Source organism: Crinia signifera, chromosome 9 (genome assembly GCF_055691185.1).
Source record: "Crinia signifera chromosome 9, ASM5569118v1, whole genome shotgun sequence".
Lineage (NCBI taxonomy): Eukaryota > Metazoa > Chordata > Amphibia > Anura > Myobatrachidae > Crinia > Crinia signifera.
Window position 1 is genome coordinate 130,940,377 of NC_139225.1, and position 18,998 is coordinate 130,959,374.

The 18,998-nt window shown below is 43.3% G+C and overlaps 1 protein-coding gene across 1 annotated transcript in view; it reads left to right on the top strand.

The window, feature by feature from the left end:
• The window catches only part of LOC146036041 (cytochrome P450 2A4-like), a 72,951-nt gene extending 62,989 nt beyond the window's left edge, over window positions 1-9,962 (top strand). The window contains exons 8-9 of the mRNA XM_083159808.1: window positions 3,887-4,028; window positions 5,239-9,962. Coding sequence (XP_083015934.1) covers window positions 3,887-4,028; window positions 5,239-5,420 — 324 coding nt within the window. The 3' untranslated portion in view covers window positions 5,421-9,962. The remainder of the gene's footprint in view (window positions 1-3,886; window positions 4,029-5,238) is intronic.
• The last annotated feature ends 9,036 nt before the right edge of the window (window positions 9,963-18,998 follow it).

An 18,998-nucleotide genomic window follows, 5' to 3' on the forward strand; every position in this document is an offset into this window, starting at 1 on the left:
CATCTTTTTCAGCGCCCCCCTCCCCTCGGCCCCCTCCCTCCCTTCGACGTACCTGCCCAGCTGCATCTGCCTGTCAAGGTCCCGTCTCTCCCGGCGCCGGCTTCTGCTGCTATAATGAAAACGGACTCTTAGAAAATGGCTGCCCCCATACTGCAGACAGAAAACTGTCTGCAGTATGGGGGCAGTCATTTTCTTAGAGTCCGTTTTCAAAACGGACTCTTAGAAAATGGCTGCCCCCATACTGCAGACAGAAAACTGTCTGCAGTATGGGGGCAGTCATTTCTTAGAGTCCGTTTTCAAAACGGACTCTTAGAAAATGGCTGCCCCCATACTGCAGACAGAAAACTGTCTGCAGTATGGGGGCAGCCATTTTCTAAGAGTCCGTTTTCATTATAGCAGCAGGAGCCGGCGCCGGGAGATACAGGACCGTGACAGGCAGATGCGGCCGGACAGCAGCGGGTAAGTGGTAGCTATAGCCCCGCAGACCCCCGGCGCCCACAGGTCCTCTGCACCTCCCCGCCACCGCGGGGGCTGCGGAGCTATAGCTACGCCACTGGCTGAAACCCTTGGAGGTTGAAGAACCTGTCTTACAACTCCTTGCAAGGTCACAACCTTGTACAGATGCAAGCAAATCCATCCAGCCTCATGTCGAAACCAGTCAGAGGAAGACCAATCTTTGAGAAGGGAGAAGCTGAGATTTCGGGAAGTTGATAATCCACCCCATCTTCAGAAGGAACTGGCTAGTCAAGAGAGGATCCTGCTGCAACTTTTCTCTGGATGGGGCCTTTAGGAGCAAGTCATCCAAATAGGGTACTATGATGACCCCTTGGAGGCGGAGAGCAGACACCATGCAGGCTATGATTTTGGTAAAGACTCTTGGCGCTGAGGACAGGCCAAGAGCCAAGAGAAGGGCCCTAAATTGAAAATGTTGGTGTCTTACCGCAAACCGGAGAAACCTTTGGTGGGACTCCCAAATGGGAACATGCAGGCAGGCGTCTTTTATGTCCAATGACAGGAGAAACTCATTTGTTTGTAGGCCTGCAATCACTGTCTGAATGGACTCCATTTTGAATTTGTTGTATACAACATACTCGTTTAGATACTTCAAATTCAGAATGAGCCTGACTGTCCCATCTGGCTTTGGTACAACAAAAAGGCTGGAGTAATATCCCTGTCCTCTCTGTCCCACCGGAAATGGCAGAATGACCCCCGCCTCCAAGAGTTTTTGAACGGCCGCGCACAGAGCTGTGCTGGACTCTTGTTTTGGCAGAAGTCCTGTTGTAAAAAACCTTTCTGAAGGAGAATGAGAAAATTCCAGTTGGTAACCCCTTCTGATGATTTTCAGAACCCAAGAGTCCTTGTGCACGAGTGCCCACTGTTCTGAAAAGCTCAGAAGGTGAGTGCCCACTTTGGGGTCCCACAAGTGAGCAGGAAGACCGTCATGCCACCACCTTTTCAGTGGTCGTCCTGCTTTCTGGCAATGGGTTGAGCTGCGGCGGCGGCTCTACCACCCCTGCGACCACGGAAGGAGGAGAAAGCTCCTCTAGATCTTCCCATATAGGAAAAGGACCCTCGAAAGGAACGAAAGGAGGGACCTGAGAACTGTCTCTTTGGGACTGGGGCGGAAGATGGCAAAAAGGTGGACTTACCCCCCATGGCCTGGGAGATAAGCTTATCTAATTCCACGCCAAACAACAAGTCCCCAGTATAGGGAAGGCCCTCCACAGCCTTCTTGATCTCAGCTTCAGCCTGCCAGGAGCGCAACCACACCATGAACCTGGCCAAGACAGCGTAAGCGGAGGCTCTTGCCCCCAGTTCAGAAATGTTAGCAGCTGCCTCACCCATATAGGATGCCGCTAAGGGCACCAATTCCTCTTTAGGAGTGTTCTGTTGGAGACCTAGGGACAGTTCTTCCGCCCACTTTTCCATAGCCCGGGCCACCCATGAAGAGGCTAAGGCCGGTCGTAAGAGGACCCCTGCTGTGCTGTAAATGCACTTAAGGGTAGACTCCAATCTCCTGTCTTGAGCTTCCTTAAGAGAAACCGCCCCCGGTACTGGAAGGGTGGTACGTTTTGATAGGCGTGACACTAAAACATCTGGGGGAGGAGTGTTCTCCCATTTACTCCTTGACTCAGGTGCAAAAGGATAAAGTGTCTTCAACCTTTTAGACAGTTGAAACTTCCTACTGTATCTGGAGATTTCCAGGCCGCCAATAACGGCCTATCCAACTCTTCAGAGTCAGGAAACACCAAAGGTTGTCCAACTACTCTTTCAAAAATGGAGACCCGCTCCGGGACAATATCCTCTGCTATATTCAAGGTGGATTTGACCGCTCTTATCAAGCCATAAACCCCCTGGGAAATAGCCTGTTGCAAAGGAGACACAAATCCCCCCTCTTCTAGATCGGGATCATCTAAGTCAGGGTCTGTGACCAGCACAGAGGAAATGGTTCTTTTCACAGCAGATGGTTAGGAAGAGGCAGAATGCCCTGTAACAGACTGAGCTAAATCATTAACAGACTGTATGAGTGTATGAGCCCATGCTGGCTCAGCTGCTGCTAAATTAGAGACTTGCACCTGAAGTACTTCGCTGTCCCTGCAAGACACTGCCAGCTCTGCTGCCAAATCCGCCAGGACAGTCTGCAAGGGGTCCCCTGCCCCAGCCGGGGTCGGGGGGCAGGAGATTGTGGGTGTACAACCACAGGGGCCTCTATTTCCCCATAACACTTGGCACACAGAGAAACACCCTTGATGTGCTGGGTGTATTGATCTTTGCACTGTTTGCAAACACACAATTTTAATGCAGCCTTTGAAGCTGCAGCCTTTCCTGCCATAATGTTACAATAGAAGCGCCACACACGCAGACACACAACAGGTACTGCACACCAACTGCACACCAACTCCACACAGAACCTACAGGGGGAGAGAAGCCACAGCAAAAGTCCCCCAATTGGTAATAAGTGCAGCCCAAAAAACCCCTGCAACAACTCACAGTACACTGTAGTGTCGGAGGGTGCGGTGTAGAGAAAGTGCAGGAAGCTAGAGAAGCCCAGGCCTGAACTTTGGATGGACGGAGCTTCCGCAGCTGCGTGTGCTCAAGATGGCGACATCAGCAGAGAGAGAAAGAAGGCTGGCTCCACCCCCTCTGACGTCACTGGGCACCGGGCCTCAGCATCAGCGAGAAGGACTGAGGGAAATTAGGCCACGCCCCTCCGCCGTGCGTCTTCAATGGCGTTGCTTTAAATTTTAAAATGCAGGTCGCAGAGACTGGCAGTAGCCAGCTCTGAAGGTGCTCCCTCCTAGCTGTGTGCCCCGGCGTTTACTCACGTTGGTCCTGGAGTGCGGGGTGGTGAGCCGGCAAGCAGCTGCGACGGGTCCCCGGAGCAAGCTCCGGTGGCTAGGATACTGGAGGTGCACCGCAAGCGGTGACGACCAGTCCTCTCCAGGCGTCCTCGGCACAGGCAGACCCTCATGCAGGTCTGCCTGGTCACTACTGTGTAAAACTAGGTTAAATAAAAGTGAAAAGGTAAAATAAACCCTAAGCTCCCTCAGGAGCTATTGCCCAGGAGACCGACTCCTCGGACACTTTTTCTAAGACTGGGGCCTGGGTGGGGATAGAGGGGGGAGGAGCCAGCCACTGTAAAACTTTAGAAGTGCAGACTCCTCAGTACACCAGCTCTATCCCCAATAGTGTACCAGACTGCAGTGTCCCCTGCTGGACGAAGGGGAAAATATAAGTAGGCAAGTAAGATTTGTATTGATTATCTATTTATCTATTTTTTTTTTACTCATTGTTCTTATTTTCCTTAGTCTGAGCTCTTCACATGCTCCCTCATGCCACACACTTACATCTTCTAACCCATGTCATGGTCTAAATGTAATTTCAGAAATCCTTTGTGGTTCCAGTCCTGACCTCCGTCCTGAAAGATCCCAAACATTTCAAGAATCCAGACAAGTTTGATCCTGGACACTTTCTTGATGGGAAGGGTGGTTTTAAGAAGAATGATGCATTCATGCCATTTTCCACAGGTACACACATGTTACACTGTAGTTACTAACTAACTAACTAACTAACTAACTAGGGAAGATTATGTGAATTATGTTTTTGAAAACATAATGCTGCACAGGACTATGGTGTATCTTCTACAGTGCATTGTTGTTATTAATCTGGTATATGATCATGCATGCACTATCTGCACTTACTTTAGGTTTTATCAAAGGACCAGACCAGGCACTCTCTAATGGTTAGGTAACCTTTTGTGGTAGCTTGCCACACCCCCTCAGGAGACTGGATGCACCCCTAAACATGGGCCTCTACCAGTGCATTTCCCTGGAGTGCCCTTCATGCCCCAGTCCAACAATGATTTTGCCCACCTAAGCATGTACTCTTCTAATTGAAATGGCACCGGAAATATACATGTACACGAAATACAAACCAACATTTTTTTTTTTTAATATGAGTACCAAATTCAATGGAAAACCTGACTCTTGATCACCCAACGTGATCCGAGCCGATACCCCAACTTTGGGTATTTTTAGTAGTGTTAATAATAGGTATATGTAACCCTATGTATTACTATTCGAGGTGAGGACTGCAGGGTGAAGTAGGAAATTAGGTGAGTATACTGTACAGTATATATGTTTGTATGTTGGTGTGCATGTATGTTAAATAAACTTTTAGTTTAGTTTTAGTTTCATGGTGTTTGTGTGTCTTTATTGTAATATTTAATTTGGAACTACAGGTACTAGCGGGCCCTTTAATTCCCCAATTGCTGGTACTTGTGATTCTTCAAGTGACAGTTTGCGGGGGGGGGGGGGGGGGGGGGTATTGCTGGGACATGTAATTACACATGTAAGACATAAAGTTAAATATTACTTTTATACTTGATTGCACTTATCTCGGTACCCACCGCCCAGGGGTACTGGGGATAGCCCAGGCTTCAGTCCCTGGCCTTGGGTGCCGTGGAGGCAGGGACCCCAATTTGGGTGGATGACTAGTTGGGTGGTAATGCACTGGGCACAGAGACCAATATACATGTGTCTCCGGCTGTGGCATGACATCCGTGCTGTGAGGCTGTATTGCCAACCGTTGCACCATACACTCTGTGCTGCCCAACTTAATATTTATCAAAAATATGCCATTCATATAAATAATGTAAGATACAGTATGTGTCTAAGTAGCTTCAATTTGTCACAGTAAACAGTACTTTTTTTTCTCCCCCCCCCCCCCCCCCCCCAGGAAAGCGGACGTGTGCAGGAGAGGGTCTGGCCCGTATGGAACTCTTCCTCTTTATCACCACTATACTGCAAATGTTCACATTGAAGCCCACAGTGAACACATCAGACATCGAAATAACACCAGAACCCAAGACCAATGCTTCCAGACCTTATGCTTATAAGATGTTGGTTGTCCCTCGCTGATGATGGTCTCAGCATGTTGATGATACACCAAGTTTTATGAGCACTTATTGTTACATTAAAGATGTGAACAATGGGATGCTCTGATCCAGCATAGGAACAGATTTTTTTTTTTTTTTTTTTATTATTGTAAAATGGATGAATCAAATAGTAAATTTGTATTGTAATCAGGGTAAAAAAACAAATATATGACATAACCTACATAGAAAATATTAGATAGATAGAATCATTTGAACCCTACACCTTCCCGTAAACCCCAAAATTTCTGTGGTTATCTCTTGATCCTGCCTGCTTCACTAGTATTTGGGAGATAATCCTGCTCTTCCGTGGTCGTGGGGGGGCTCCTTAAAAAACTTGAGCCTCCCGCGACTTCCAGGAGAGTACGCAAGTATGATATTATGATAGTTACATTATAAACATTAAAATATTGTAAAATTAGTTAAATAGATGAAAAAAATCTTTTAATTGTATTGTCGGGTTCAGACATACAGTATGATAAACTTTTTTTTTTATATATATATATTCTTTATTGAAAAGTTTCCAAATTTTACACATACACAACAAACATGACATACATTAGATGTAACTAGTGCATAATAATTGATGTATTTCGATATTAACAAAGTTCAGGTCAAATAGATCACTTCTTTTCTCAAAACCGATCAGATTTTAGATACAAGTAGGCTGTCACGTAAAGAACGCGGGCATTTTTCTAGGAAGGAGAGCGAGAAGAGAAAAAAAAAAAACACAAAAAAGAATTTTTTTTTAATAGTCAAAACTAAATTGAATAAAGAATAACCACAAAGTCAAGTGCTGTTTCCTGTGCATTCTTAACATATTGCATATGAATATACAACCAAAGTGCCTTAAAGTGTTGCAAAAACCTTATTGTGATAAATTAGACACATGCATATTCAGATAAACGTATTATTCTGACCAGTGCCAAAAAAAAAGAGAAAAATAGTGTTGTACAAACTTATCACAAAGTGCACAGTGATACGGACAGTAACGTTTAAGGCATTAATACAACTATTACAAACACTATAAATATAAACAAGCAAGCAACCATTAAGTGTTTTGTCAATCTTTTTTCAACTAGACATTAATTCAAGGTGCACTTGACCGAAAAAGGTTGTGTTGCCTTCAGCAGGACTAGGAACGAATATAGGAATAAATACAAGTTCAAGAGCAGATTCCAAGTGCAAATTTAACATGTTACAAGTCATAATCAATATGTGGGATCAACGAGACACAGTAAAATGTTGCAGCAACCTTGCTATAATTTCCAAAAAAAAATTTAAGTAAAGATTCAAGTTATTATTGGTAATATTGGTAATATTATATTTAAAATAGTACCACTTCTCCCATATAGCAAAAAACGTATCAATAGAATTCCTAGAAAAATGCACATACTTCTCGTGTGCCATATTAGTGTTAACCAAGGCAATCCATTCCTGAGTATTTGGGCCTTTTTTAGCCATCCAGCAGCGGGCAATAACAACTTTAGCAATGGCACAAAGATTTATCAAAAGCTGCCTAAATCCTGTTGGGATATCGCTGGGCCACACCCCAAGAATCGCCGACAGGGGGGAAAGGTTTTGAATTGCCAGTCCAATATCCACTAGCACTTCTCCTATCTCTTTCCAGAACTTCTGCAAGACACAACATTCCCATATTAAATGCCAAAAGTCACACCCTGGTGTTTGACACTTTGGGCATCGACTATTGTTGCCCTGTGAAAATCTACAGATCTTGTCAGGTGTTAGGTAGGTTTGATATAAGATGTTTAATTGAATCTGCTGAATTCTTAAAGAGTTAGTCGCCAGTCGCATCTAGGGCCAATCTCCAGTTCTCAGCGGTTATCTCTGGAATGTTAATCAACCACTTATGCACGAGCCCCTCCATATCATCACTTGGAATATTTGTCATAAGATATTTATAACACTTTGATAGATGTTTACTCTTGCCCAACATTTTGATATATTTTTTCAGAGGGGACTCTGCCAGAAGGATTTGTGTTAACCGATTTTGTTGTGTTATAGCACTCCTCAACTGCAACAATCTGTAAAACATGCACTTAGGAAGTGCAAATTCAGTTTGCAGTTGAGAAAAGTACTTCAACTCATTACCATTAAAGATTTGCCCGATGGAACTGACTCCGTAATGCCCCCATATTCTCCCACCCTAACTTGAATTTAACCTGGTAAACGGGGGCATGGAAAAGATATATGTGTCAGGGTCAATACTGCTAGCCCATCGCCATATAAATCGAAGTTGTTTGATAAACGGGGGCAGATTATGGTACCCCCCTGTTTTAGAATAGCCTGTAAAGGAGAATGTCTAGGAAATATGCTACCAACATACCTTACCAATTCCTCAGAATATTCATCATCGTTAAACCATGTCACCAAATGAACCATTTGGGCTGCATAGTAATACATTTTGAAATTGGGCATGGCAAGACCTCCATTATTACGTTCTCTACACAAGAGAGACATTTTAATTCAAAGGAGTTTTATTCCTCCATACAAAGGATGAGATCACATGATATAATTCTACGGAACGCCTCTTCTTTAATTAGAATAGGAGAGTGCACGAGTATATATAAAAGCTTGGGCAGAATCACCATTTTTACTAAATTAACCCGGCCTATAAGAGTTAGTGGGAGTCTCTGCCAGTTTTTACATCTTGTTCTAACTTCCTCTATGGTGGGAACTAAGTTATGTTTAACATATTCCACTGGGTTCTCTGATACAACTATTCCCAGATATTTAAACTTTTTAACCAGCGGGAGACAAAAGTTACAACCTGAACTACTATCATTAGCTATCTTGGTGACTAAGAATTGTGATTTACCATAGTTTATGGTCAAACCAGAGTAAGAGCCTAAATCCTGTATACTATCAATAAACACAGGCAACTGGTTGGGGTGATCAGTCATTCCAACCATTAAATCGTCCGCATATAACGAAATAATATTACTATGCAGCATTTGCCTTTCACCCACTAATCCCAAAATCGAGCGTAATTTACAAGCTATTGGCTCTATGGCGATTGCAAATAACAGAGGTGAGAGGGGACACCCTTGACGAGTGCCCCTAAAAAGCGGAATCGGATCGGACATTTATCCGTTAACTAAAACTCTAGCTTTTGGGGATTGGTATAACAAAAAAACCATTTTATAAACCTGGGACCCAATCCACAGTATGATAAACTTATACTTATTCTTTAACATGTTCATGCTTGAAAAAGAAGCAGAGTATGGTTAATGTTAGCATTTGAAAAGTGAAATGTTGGTAACATAAAGGAAAGACTGAGAAAGAGGTGGCTAGAATAATCTTCTAATGTGAAAGGAAGAGTCATGATGCAAAAGGGGCAAGACTGGGCTGAGCTTATAATGAAAGTACTGTATTAGGGGCAAGACCGGGTACTGTATTGGGGCAAGGGCAATGAGATTGCATCATCTTGGTCATACCTCCCATAATGCAATGCCCAGGATTGCAGTGGGGGGTTGGGCTAAAATGACATGAATCATGTAATTTGGTCCCTGCGGAGAGGTGGTCGTGGAAGACTAGGGCAATGCAGGGAATACGATGTTGTGTAGCCTCCTGGCCATTTTGGGAGGGTAGGCAAGAGTTAGAAGGGATGATTGCAATCATTGGATGCATAGGTTTAAATTGAAATCTTGAGAAGCCAAAAAAGCTAGACATTATCCATCAGTCAACCATATTCAGATTCAGAAACAGTACAGTAGTGTGGCTAGGGCCCAGTCCCATCCTAGCACCCCCACCCCCCCACCCCCCCACCCCACTCACACACACACACACACACACACTTACACACACATACATGCATTTCCCATCATGTGACTAATGTCTGCAATGAAGGTGAAGGGGTTAAACTTTATTTAAAGGTAAGAGCAGCACTGAGCTGGCCAAGCAGATACCAGGCTGCAGTGATACTCTGTGTAAATACCTGGTGCAGAGTACAAAATAATTTATATGTATTTTAAATGAATGCACTCAAAGGGCAAAATGCATTTTCATGGTCTTGAGGGAACCCAGAGCTCTCCCTGGGAAGCAGGGTCTACCTGACCACGTTTCATGACCAGGAGCATCTGCCCGGGGACCTTGGTTGCCCATCTCTGGAGCTTGACAGAGGTGGTGCCAATTGCACAAGACTCGGAGAAGTCAGAGGTGAGGACCCCCAAATTCTTGCTGTATATCTGAATAAATCTTCCTATAGTGGGGGTGTGCTACCACTGGACAAAAATCTACATAAAGAGTTACCAAAAGAGAGGAAAGCTGTCCTGTATGTGGTGCACCTAAATAATAAAAAATTACTTTTATTAGAATGATTTAAATCCATGAAATATAAAACCAAAAAGATACATATAGAAGACAAGAAAGGGGAGTATTAAAAATTAGGTGGTGGGCAGGTAGTACACTACAGTTTGTACCTATATATTATTAATGTTCTATGTGATAAAGGTTAGCTACTATTTACCTGTATTTGTTTCAATAAAGATTAATTTTATACAGCGTTGCTATAATGATTACACTTCATGTGTTACTGTATATCTCACTATTTGTAGAAGTGTTTCATCTTAGGCCCCTGTTGGCAATGCACTCTGGAGTTGTGGTTTGTCACTTGTGTCTTGCTGCTTATGTGTTCTCACTACAAGTAGCAGTTCAACATTGATGTGAGACTGAATCACTTTGTTGCAATTTTCTGCCACACAGTAACATACCCTCCAACTGTACCGATTTAGCCGGTACAGTACTGGTTTTTAACAGTCTGTACCGGCTAAATCAAAGTGTACCGATGTACCGATTTTCTTGAGTTTTCAGGCAGCTCCTCAGCCCTTCTTCTCGGCGCTGTCAGCCGCGGTCCCGGCGGGTAGTTGGAATCTGTTATCTGGCCTTCTGCACCCGGTCCCAGTGATGCATTGCGGGTCCCAGGCCAGCATGCATTGCATCAGAACGCCTCCTTGAAACCCGATGCATGCGCAGTCGGAATTTCTGCCCGGCGTGGTTGTTATCTCTAGCAAGTCCTGTTAACTTTATGTCTCCCGCAGCTCCTCCTGCCTCCTGACTGGTGAGTGTGCGCCTGTGTACGGCCATCGGGGGAACACTGCTGTTTAACTCCTCTGTGTGCCCGGCTCCCTCCTATGCTTCGTGTACAATTTGGTGGGCAGTTACATGGGTTTGTCTGGGGGAGACTGTATGGGTCTGGGGCTTAAAGCGCTTGGGAGTCTGTATGGGTCTGAGACTTAAGCGCTGGTGAGACTGTATGGGTCTGGGGCTTTGAGCACTGGGGGAGACTGTATGGGTCTGGGGCTCAGCTTTTGCAACTTGGACTGCAGCATAGGAGATTGCACACACCTGCCAATAATAATACTGTAAATAATACTAATATATTTATATTATTAGCTCACTTTTTATTTTATTTTAAATGCCCAGTACACATTAGGAAAGGGGGATGCCCACGCCCCTTTTACTAGTGACCACACCCATTTTATCCATGGGCACATCCCCTTTCTAAAATTGTACCGATTTCTGCCCTTCAGATGTTGGAGGGTATGCAGTAAACATCACAGCAATCTTGCAGTTTTCTATAGCAAAACAGAGGGGGTTTGCAGGTGCACTATGCAATCATTACTGCTAACATGTATTCCTTTTATAATTCATTTCTGAGGATGTTAGCATACATTTGGCCAAATATATCTACCTGCTCACCACGTTAAGGTCTCCTCGTCTCACATAAACATATCTTTTTTCTATGTATGTCTTTTTTATACGTATTTTTTCACATTTTTTCACATTTTTTCTTTTTTGACATACCCTTTATCACTATTAGTTGCTTACACATACCCTACATTCTATGACACCTTACACTCCATTACACTTCACAGCTATATTTTATTTATGTGATGCCCTGGGGTGGTTTTGCTGGGCTGTCTTGGGGGTGCCCTGCACCCCAGGCATGAACCCCGTAGTGCTAGGGACCTGCTCTAATGAGGAGACCTTAACCATTTTTTCATACCCCTACTATCCAACTACGCATGGAGTTGATTTTATATAGTGTGGCGAGCGCAGCGAGCCCCGCGAGGGGACGCGGTCTCATAAAAAAAACGGGAGCCTAGATATTACATAAGTACCTAATTATGTACCCAGAGGTGTAGCTAGGTGCCACGGCACCCGGAGCAAAGGTATGTTTCATGCCCCCCCTCCCCCCAATTTGTAGTAGGTGAAGCTTGAAAATTGGGCGCGGCCCAACATTATACCACACACCGTAATGCCCATTGCACTTTTTAGTGAACTTTGTAATACCAATTACACATAAAGCCACATATGATGCCCATTACATACTATATAACAAACCGTAATGCCCATCACATTCTATATAACACACCGTAATGCCCATTACATACTATATAACACACCGTAATGCCCATTACATACTATATAGCAAACCGTAATGCCCATCACATTCTATATAACACACTGTAATGCATTACATACTATATAACACACTGTAATGCCCATTACATACTATTTAGCAAACCATAATGCCCATTAAAAATTTGACACATAAGTGCCACTTACCTACATGCTCGATGCCAGGGGCTTCATGCTCGATGCCAAGGGGGACTGAAATTGCTCATTGCCAAGAGGGATTGAAATTGCTCGTTGCTAAGGGGGACTAAAATTGCTCGTTGCCAGTGATCATTCTAGGAGGTTGTTCCACAATGGAGAAGATGAATGATAAATTCCTCCATTAAGAGCAGCAATTGCCTCCAGAAAGAACAGAAGGACATGTGATGGTGGATTCCAGCAGTGACAAATGAATAATCTGTGAAGATGAGGATGTAATCACAGAAAGGGGGTGATGAATTGGAGGATGAGGAGGACATCTTGCCTCTGCAGAGCCAGTTTGTGAAAGGAAAGATTAATTACTTCTTTTTTTGTGGGGGCCCAAACAAACCAATAATTTCAGCCACAGTCATGTGGCAAACCTGCCACTGAAATGATTGGTTTGTTAAATTGTGTGTGTCCTGTTTATACAACATAATAGTGAGAGGGAGGGTACAAGGACAGTTCCATCTTGCACCTCTTTTCTTTGGATTATGTGCTCTTTGGAGCATTGCCAGCTATGACGCTTTGACCTAATCTCATACTTGTGCATATCATATTCCAGGATCTTTTCATCAGCTCAGCCTACTATGAGCATCCATTTTTTTCCTCAGCTCCTCCTCATCTTTGACAGCTCCTACAAAGATGTAGTGATATTAACTTCTGCCTAGTGCATGCAATCTCCACCAACAACATATAATTTTCAGAAGGACAATTCAATCTTCCACCTCTTTTCTTTGCATTACTGTATGCAGGGGCTGGCTGCCAACTCCCAGACTGGGGGGAAAATGGTATGAAGTGGCCCATAGCTTTTCTGCCAGCCCATCCCCCATATCTCCCTTACTGTCTCTCCATAGCTGTATCATATAGGGGTGTATTCAATCTTTTCCAATATTTCCTGTGAACCCTGCACGCTGCAAAAATATACATTCCAAGTACCACACGAGGAGTGACAAGAAGAAATAAATACACAGGAGAGAGGAGACAACCTGAAGGTAATTAACTTGACAACCAGGACATTAAAAGACTCACATATACAGGTCCTAAGTAAGGGTCTAACCTTCTCCACAGAAACACACTGTGACTGATTCAAATGGGAAAAAGATCTCCATTTATTTGGTAGAAAGCTCCTGCTTACAAAATTTTACGCAACCCAATCGCAATGGAAATCAACTAATGGACTCTCTGAGGAGGAACAGGACAATCTAATAACACAAGAACCCCTAACATCAGAAGAAATGTAAGCCATCGACCATTTACAACACTACAAAATGAGAGCATTGAAGAACCTAGCACTAGCAGGTCTATATGCAAGAAAAAGAGTTCCTTCTGCCCTCAAAACAATATTTGCCCAGTGGTTCAAACCTTCATTAGTCTGGTCTCTAAGGATCTGGATAAAATCTGCCAGAGTAACAAATTCAAATCCTCAAAACCATCTAATCTGAGTAAAGAAGAATACCAAGCATTAAAAGAAATACAAACATGGAAAGATCTGTTGATAAAAGCATCTGACAAAGGTGGCAACATAGTGCTATGGGACAAAGAAGCTTATTGTATAGAAGCTATGAGACAACTTAATGACTCAAGTTGCTACAAACACTTACTCTTCAATCCAACAGAAAACTTTAAGTCCCAGTATCTCAACATCATCCAGAAAGCCCACCAACAAGGAATCATTACAAAGACGGCGTATCATTTTATATGCTTCCAAAAATTCACAAGCATGAAACTAAGCCCCTGGGATGCCCAATAATATCTTGGATAAAGAATCTTACAGAACAGGCAAGCATTTTTCTAGACACGCACCTCAGAAAGTTTGTTGTATCATTACCTTAGTACACACAAGATACAAGGGATGTGCTGTGCAAACTTGATGAGATCAATGTGGAAGAGAGAGTTATCCTCGTTGAGTCACTGTACACGAGCATAGCACATGAGAATGGAATCAGGGCGGTTTCATATTTTTGCAAAAAGAACAAGACACAGAATTCAATCACTTCCTGATCAAAGTATTAACATTTGTACTTACCAAAAACTTTTTCGTCTTTGATGACAAATATTTCCTGCAGGTGAGGGGCACAGCTATGGGGGCGGCTTGTGCCCCCACCTATGCTAATATATATCTTGGGTGGTGGGAGGAGACAATAGTCTTTGATGAAAAACACGATGAATACACCCAACACATTTTAGTTTGGATGAGATACATTGATGACTTATTTATCCTGTGGGATGGTCCACAGGATAAGTTGATTACATTCATTGAGGTTCTGAACAAGAACAATCTTAATCTGAGACTTACGTATGAACTCAGTAAGGAAACGGTAACCTTCTTGGATTTGAAGATCAGCAAAATAAGTGATGGCAGGATTGTCACAGATTTACTCAGAAAACATACAGCAACAAACAGTCTACTGCACAAAACAAGTGCCCATTTTCCACAAGTCCTAAGGGGGATTCCGAGAGGTGAATTCCTCAGATTAAGGAGGAACTGTACAGATCTGCAAAAATATGAGATCAGATCACAAGAACTAACAGAGAGACTCGTAAATCGAGGATATAGCAAGAGATCGATCAAAAAGGCCCAGTATGAATCTAGGAATACAGATGGAAATAATCTTCTCTATAAGAGAAAGCCCCAAAACAACGGTCCACAACCAATCCGCTTCATTGGAGACTTCTGCTCTGAATGGCAGGAAATACAACAGACAATACAAAAACATCTGAATATTCTTAAAACTGACCCTGATTTGGATGCAGCTCTGGGTCCAAGAATTCCCATAAATTGGAGGAGAGACAATAATCTGACAGACAGATTGGTCAGAAGCCACTATGGTAAACCAAAACAAACGGATAAGAAGATCAGAGGATCATACAAATGTGGAGGCTGCAAAGCTTGCAGCTACTGTATATGCAAAAGACCACTGGATTTCAGGACAAGTACGGTCATAATCATACCATCTTAGATTATATTAATTGCAAAACAACAGGACTCATATACTGCTTGGTGTGCGAGTGTAACAAAAAATTTGTGGGGATGACCAAAAGACCATTCAAACAAAGATTATTAGAGCATGTGGGCTCGATCAGAAATAGTAAAGAAGATCAAAGGAAATTCAAACAGCTAACATCAGTGGCCAGGCATTATCATGACAAACATGAATCCAATCCTAAAAACTTGAGAGCTTTTGGCCTGGAACAAATGCATTTGGGAATACGAGGGGGGAATTTAACCCAAGAACTTTTAAAGAAAGAAAGTTATTGGACCTTCTTACTGGATGGCTTACAACCTAAAGGTCTCAATGACTACATAAACTATAATGCATTTCTGTCATAAAAACACAACTTAAGGAATAGATTTGCGGACAACTCTAAAAAAACTTATATACTTTTTTTTTTTTTTAAATGTATGAGGATAATAACAATAAATAAAAGAATGACCCAACTTAAAAGTGTATGTCACTATCACAATGAAATTACATTTCCAATATTTTTTATAATTTTTTTATATTTTTTTATATCTGTTTATTTTTTATATTTTTATTTTATTCTATTTAGATTAAAATTAAAAAAATCCCCATCACATCAATAAAATACACAAATTCATTATTTATTTTAATACGGGTATTATATTAGAGTTAATTATTAATTGCAGTACAATTTTGCACAATTTGAGTTTTTTTTTGTTTAATATTGTTACTATACAGCACAATATAATTTATCATAGTTAAATAAAGTACAATATTGACACTACACAATTTACAATAGATTAACAATTAATATCATTTATTTATGCACTAAGAGATAATCACTGAATAGGATATAATGGGTCAAGATATACCAACATTCAAATAAAATAATAAATAAATATCAAAATTAATATCAATACATTTATAAACAAGTTATTAGGATACAAATTATGTTAAAATAAATGAGATCATAAACACATTAATTTTAGAGGTAGAATTAATAGAAACATCGGTACTTGTTTCCTAGCACGGGCACAATCGCGGCCATCGGGGGTAAATTTTAGTGGCCTGCGACGCGACCGACGCGATGCCCCCGATTTTTCCATTGAAATGCATTGAAAACAGTGAAAAATCGGGTCGGTCGCGTTGTGTGCACCTAAAAATGCTTAAATGGTCCACCCGCGATGGCCGCGATTTCCCCATAGGGAACAATGTTAAATGCCTCAATTTACCCGCGATGACCACGATTTCCCATAGGAAACAATGTTAAATGGATCAATTTACCCAAATCAGCATAGAGAACAATGGTAAATGGGCCAGAAACCCCCAAAAACACCCCTGAACATAAAAATGTCCCCCCAAAAGTATTTGACGCCACCCCGCCATCAACGTGAACCCGAAGCGTGGCGAGCGCAGCGAGCGCGCGAGGGGCGGCGGTACGCGTCCTCCGACCTTTTCATGCCCTACTATACACTAGGGCGTGGAGTGAGAATAGAATAGTGTGGCGAGCCCGAAGCGTGGCGAGCGGCCGCGGATACCTTCACAGGTAAACGCGTCCCTTCGCGGGCTTCCCAGGTGTCCGCGTCGCCATGGACACCTGGGAAGCCCGCGAGGGGACGCGTATAACTGTGAAGGTATCCGCGTCCCCTCGCGGGGCTCTCTGCGCTCGCCACGCTTCGAGCTCGGTGGCTCGCTGCTCTCGCCACACTATTCTATTCTCACTCCACGCCCTAGTGGATAGTAGGGCATGAAAAGGTCGGAGGACGCGTACCGCCGCCCCTCACGGGCTCGCTGCGCTCGCCACGCTTCGGGTTCACGTTGATGGCGGGGTGGCGTCAACTACTTTTGGGGGGACATTTTTATGTTCAGGGGTGTTTTTGCCCCATTTCCCATTGTTCCCTATGATAATTTGGGGAAATTGAGCCATTTAACATTGTTTCCTATGGGAAATCGTGGTCATCGCGGGTAAATTGAGCCATTTAACATTGTTCTCTATGGGAAAATCGCGGGCATCGCGTCTGGCCCATCGCACCCGATTTTTTAGCGGCCGCGATGGCCCCGATTTTACCCCCGATGACCGCGATTAAGATCGTTGTGGCCGTGCTAGGAAACAAGTACCGAAACATCAAAATAGTCTGATCAATGTTCTTAAAACAACATCCAGAAAAACACATAAAATAGATGTCTTTAATGTGTAACTAATAATAAAATTGCATGGTGTGTACAAAATATCAATCTGAATGTGCAACTAGCACAATCTCCTATTACTATAGTATGAGTAAAATGTGGTAAAATTGGCAAGAGTGCGATATATGTTCACCTGCAGGATTACAGTGCGGCGTGCCCCGCTAAATAGTGCAACATACACTTTACATTGCAATGATAAATATCTGATGCATGGAGAAAAGTGCACCAGTACATTACAGTGTGTATAAGAGTGCATACTTATCTGCTAGCCGGGGCAAGTAACATACTGTATATGGAGATTAGTTCTACGGTATATCTGACCAATCCCAAAATCGCGTGGTGTGTACACAACACTAGTGGAAAGGTGCAATTAATAGCAGAACCTCCAATCATCACGGCATTGTGTATGGAATGCAATAATAATTGTCGGGTGCACGGTACAGCCAATTCTACATAACTTGAATAAGGTAATTGTGCAGCAGCAGCACATTACAACTCACTCAAGAGTGAATATCTGCTATATATACGGACATACAATAGCCGTATTTAGCCAAGTAGTATTGTACTAACAATCACACCACCTATGAGTTAACCACACTATGATCCCTGAGAACAGAGCTATTAAAGCTAGGACATAACCATACAGCGTGGTAGCGCAGGGTAGCGTGCATCTCAGGATCACTGTGACAGCTGGGCTCATAATGCTTACATTATTTAAAGTTGTCTACAGTATTGTCCAATAATGGCAAGTACAATTAGTCTGGAGTACATTGTATTATAAAGCTTAAAGACTGGATCTGGACACAGTCAAACACACATTAGCCCATAATATACAGTAACAGATCCGTTAGTCCTGGCTACTCTGGATAAAAATAGTGCAACACACACTTAACTGTTTCAGTGGTGGAACTAACCTGAATGCACTGCTAATGATTGCACAAATTAGTGATTATTTGCTAATGAGCATGAGCACATTTATCTGGAACCTCTGTACTTGTTTCCTAGCATGGCCACACCGATTTTGATCGGGTCGGAAAAATCGCGTCGGTCGCATCGCATGCGACCAAATCGCATGCGATGCAACCAACGCGATGGACCCGATTTTTACATTGATTCAAATATGAATAGGGTCCCTGGGACCCTATTTTACATTGGATTCAATGTAAAATTGTCCCCAGACCCCAATTTTAACCCCCTCAACGTCACCCCACGATTGACGCCAACTCGAAGCGTGGCGAGCGTAGCGAGCCCGCGAGGGGCGGCGGTACGCGTCCTCCGACCTTTTCATACCCCTACTATCCACGTCGGCGTGGAGTTGAGAATATAAAGTGTGGCGAGCGCAGCAAGCCACCGAGCCCGAAGCGTGGCGAGCGCACGCGTATTACTTCACAGGTATACGCGTCCGCTTGCCACACTTCGGGCTCGGTGGCTCGCTGCGCTCGCCACACTTTATATTTTCAACTCCACGCCGACGTGGATAGTAGGGGTATGAAAAGGTCGGAGGACGCGTACCGCCGCCCCTCGCGGGCTTGCTACGCTCGCCACGCTTCGGGTTGGCGTCAATCGTGGGGTGATTTTCCCATTTTTACCTATGTAAAATGTGCTTAATCGCGTCCATCGCATCTTGTGCCATTATAATGGCACAAGACCAAAGCGATGAATGCGATTACAATGTTAAAAATATTTTAACATTGAACCCTATGGCAAAATCGGGTCCATCGCGTCGGTCGCGTCGCGTGCCATGTTAATGCACCCGACCGATGCGATGGACCCGATTTTGCCTTTGCCGGCAA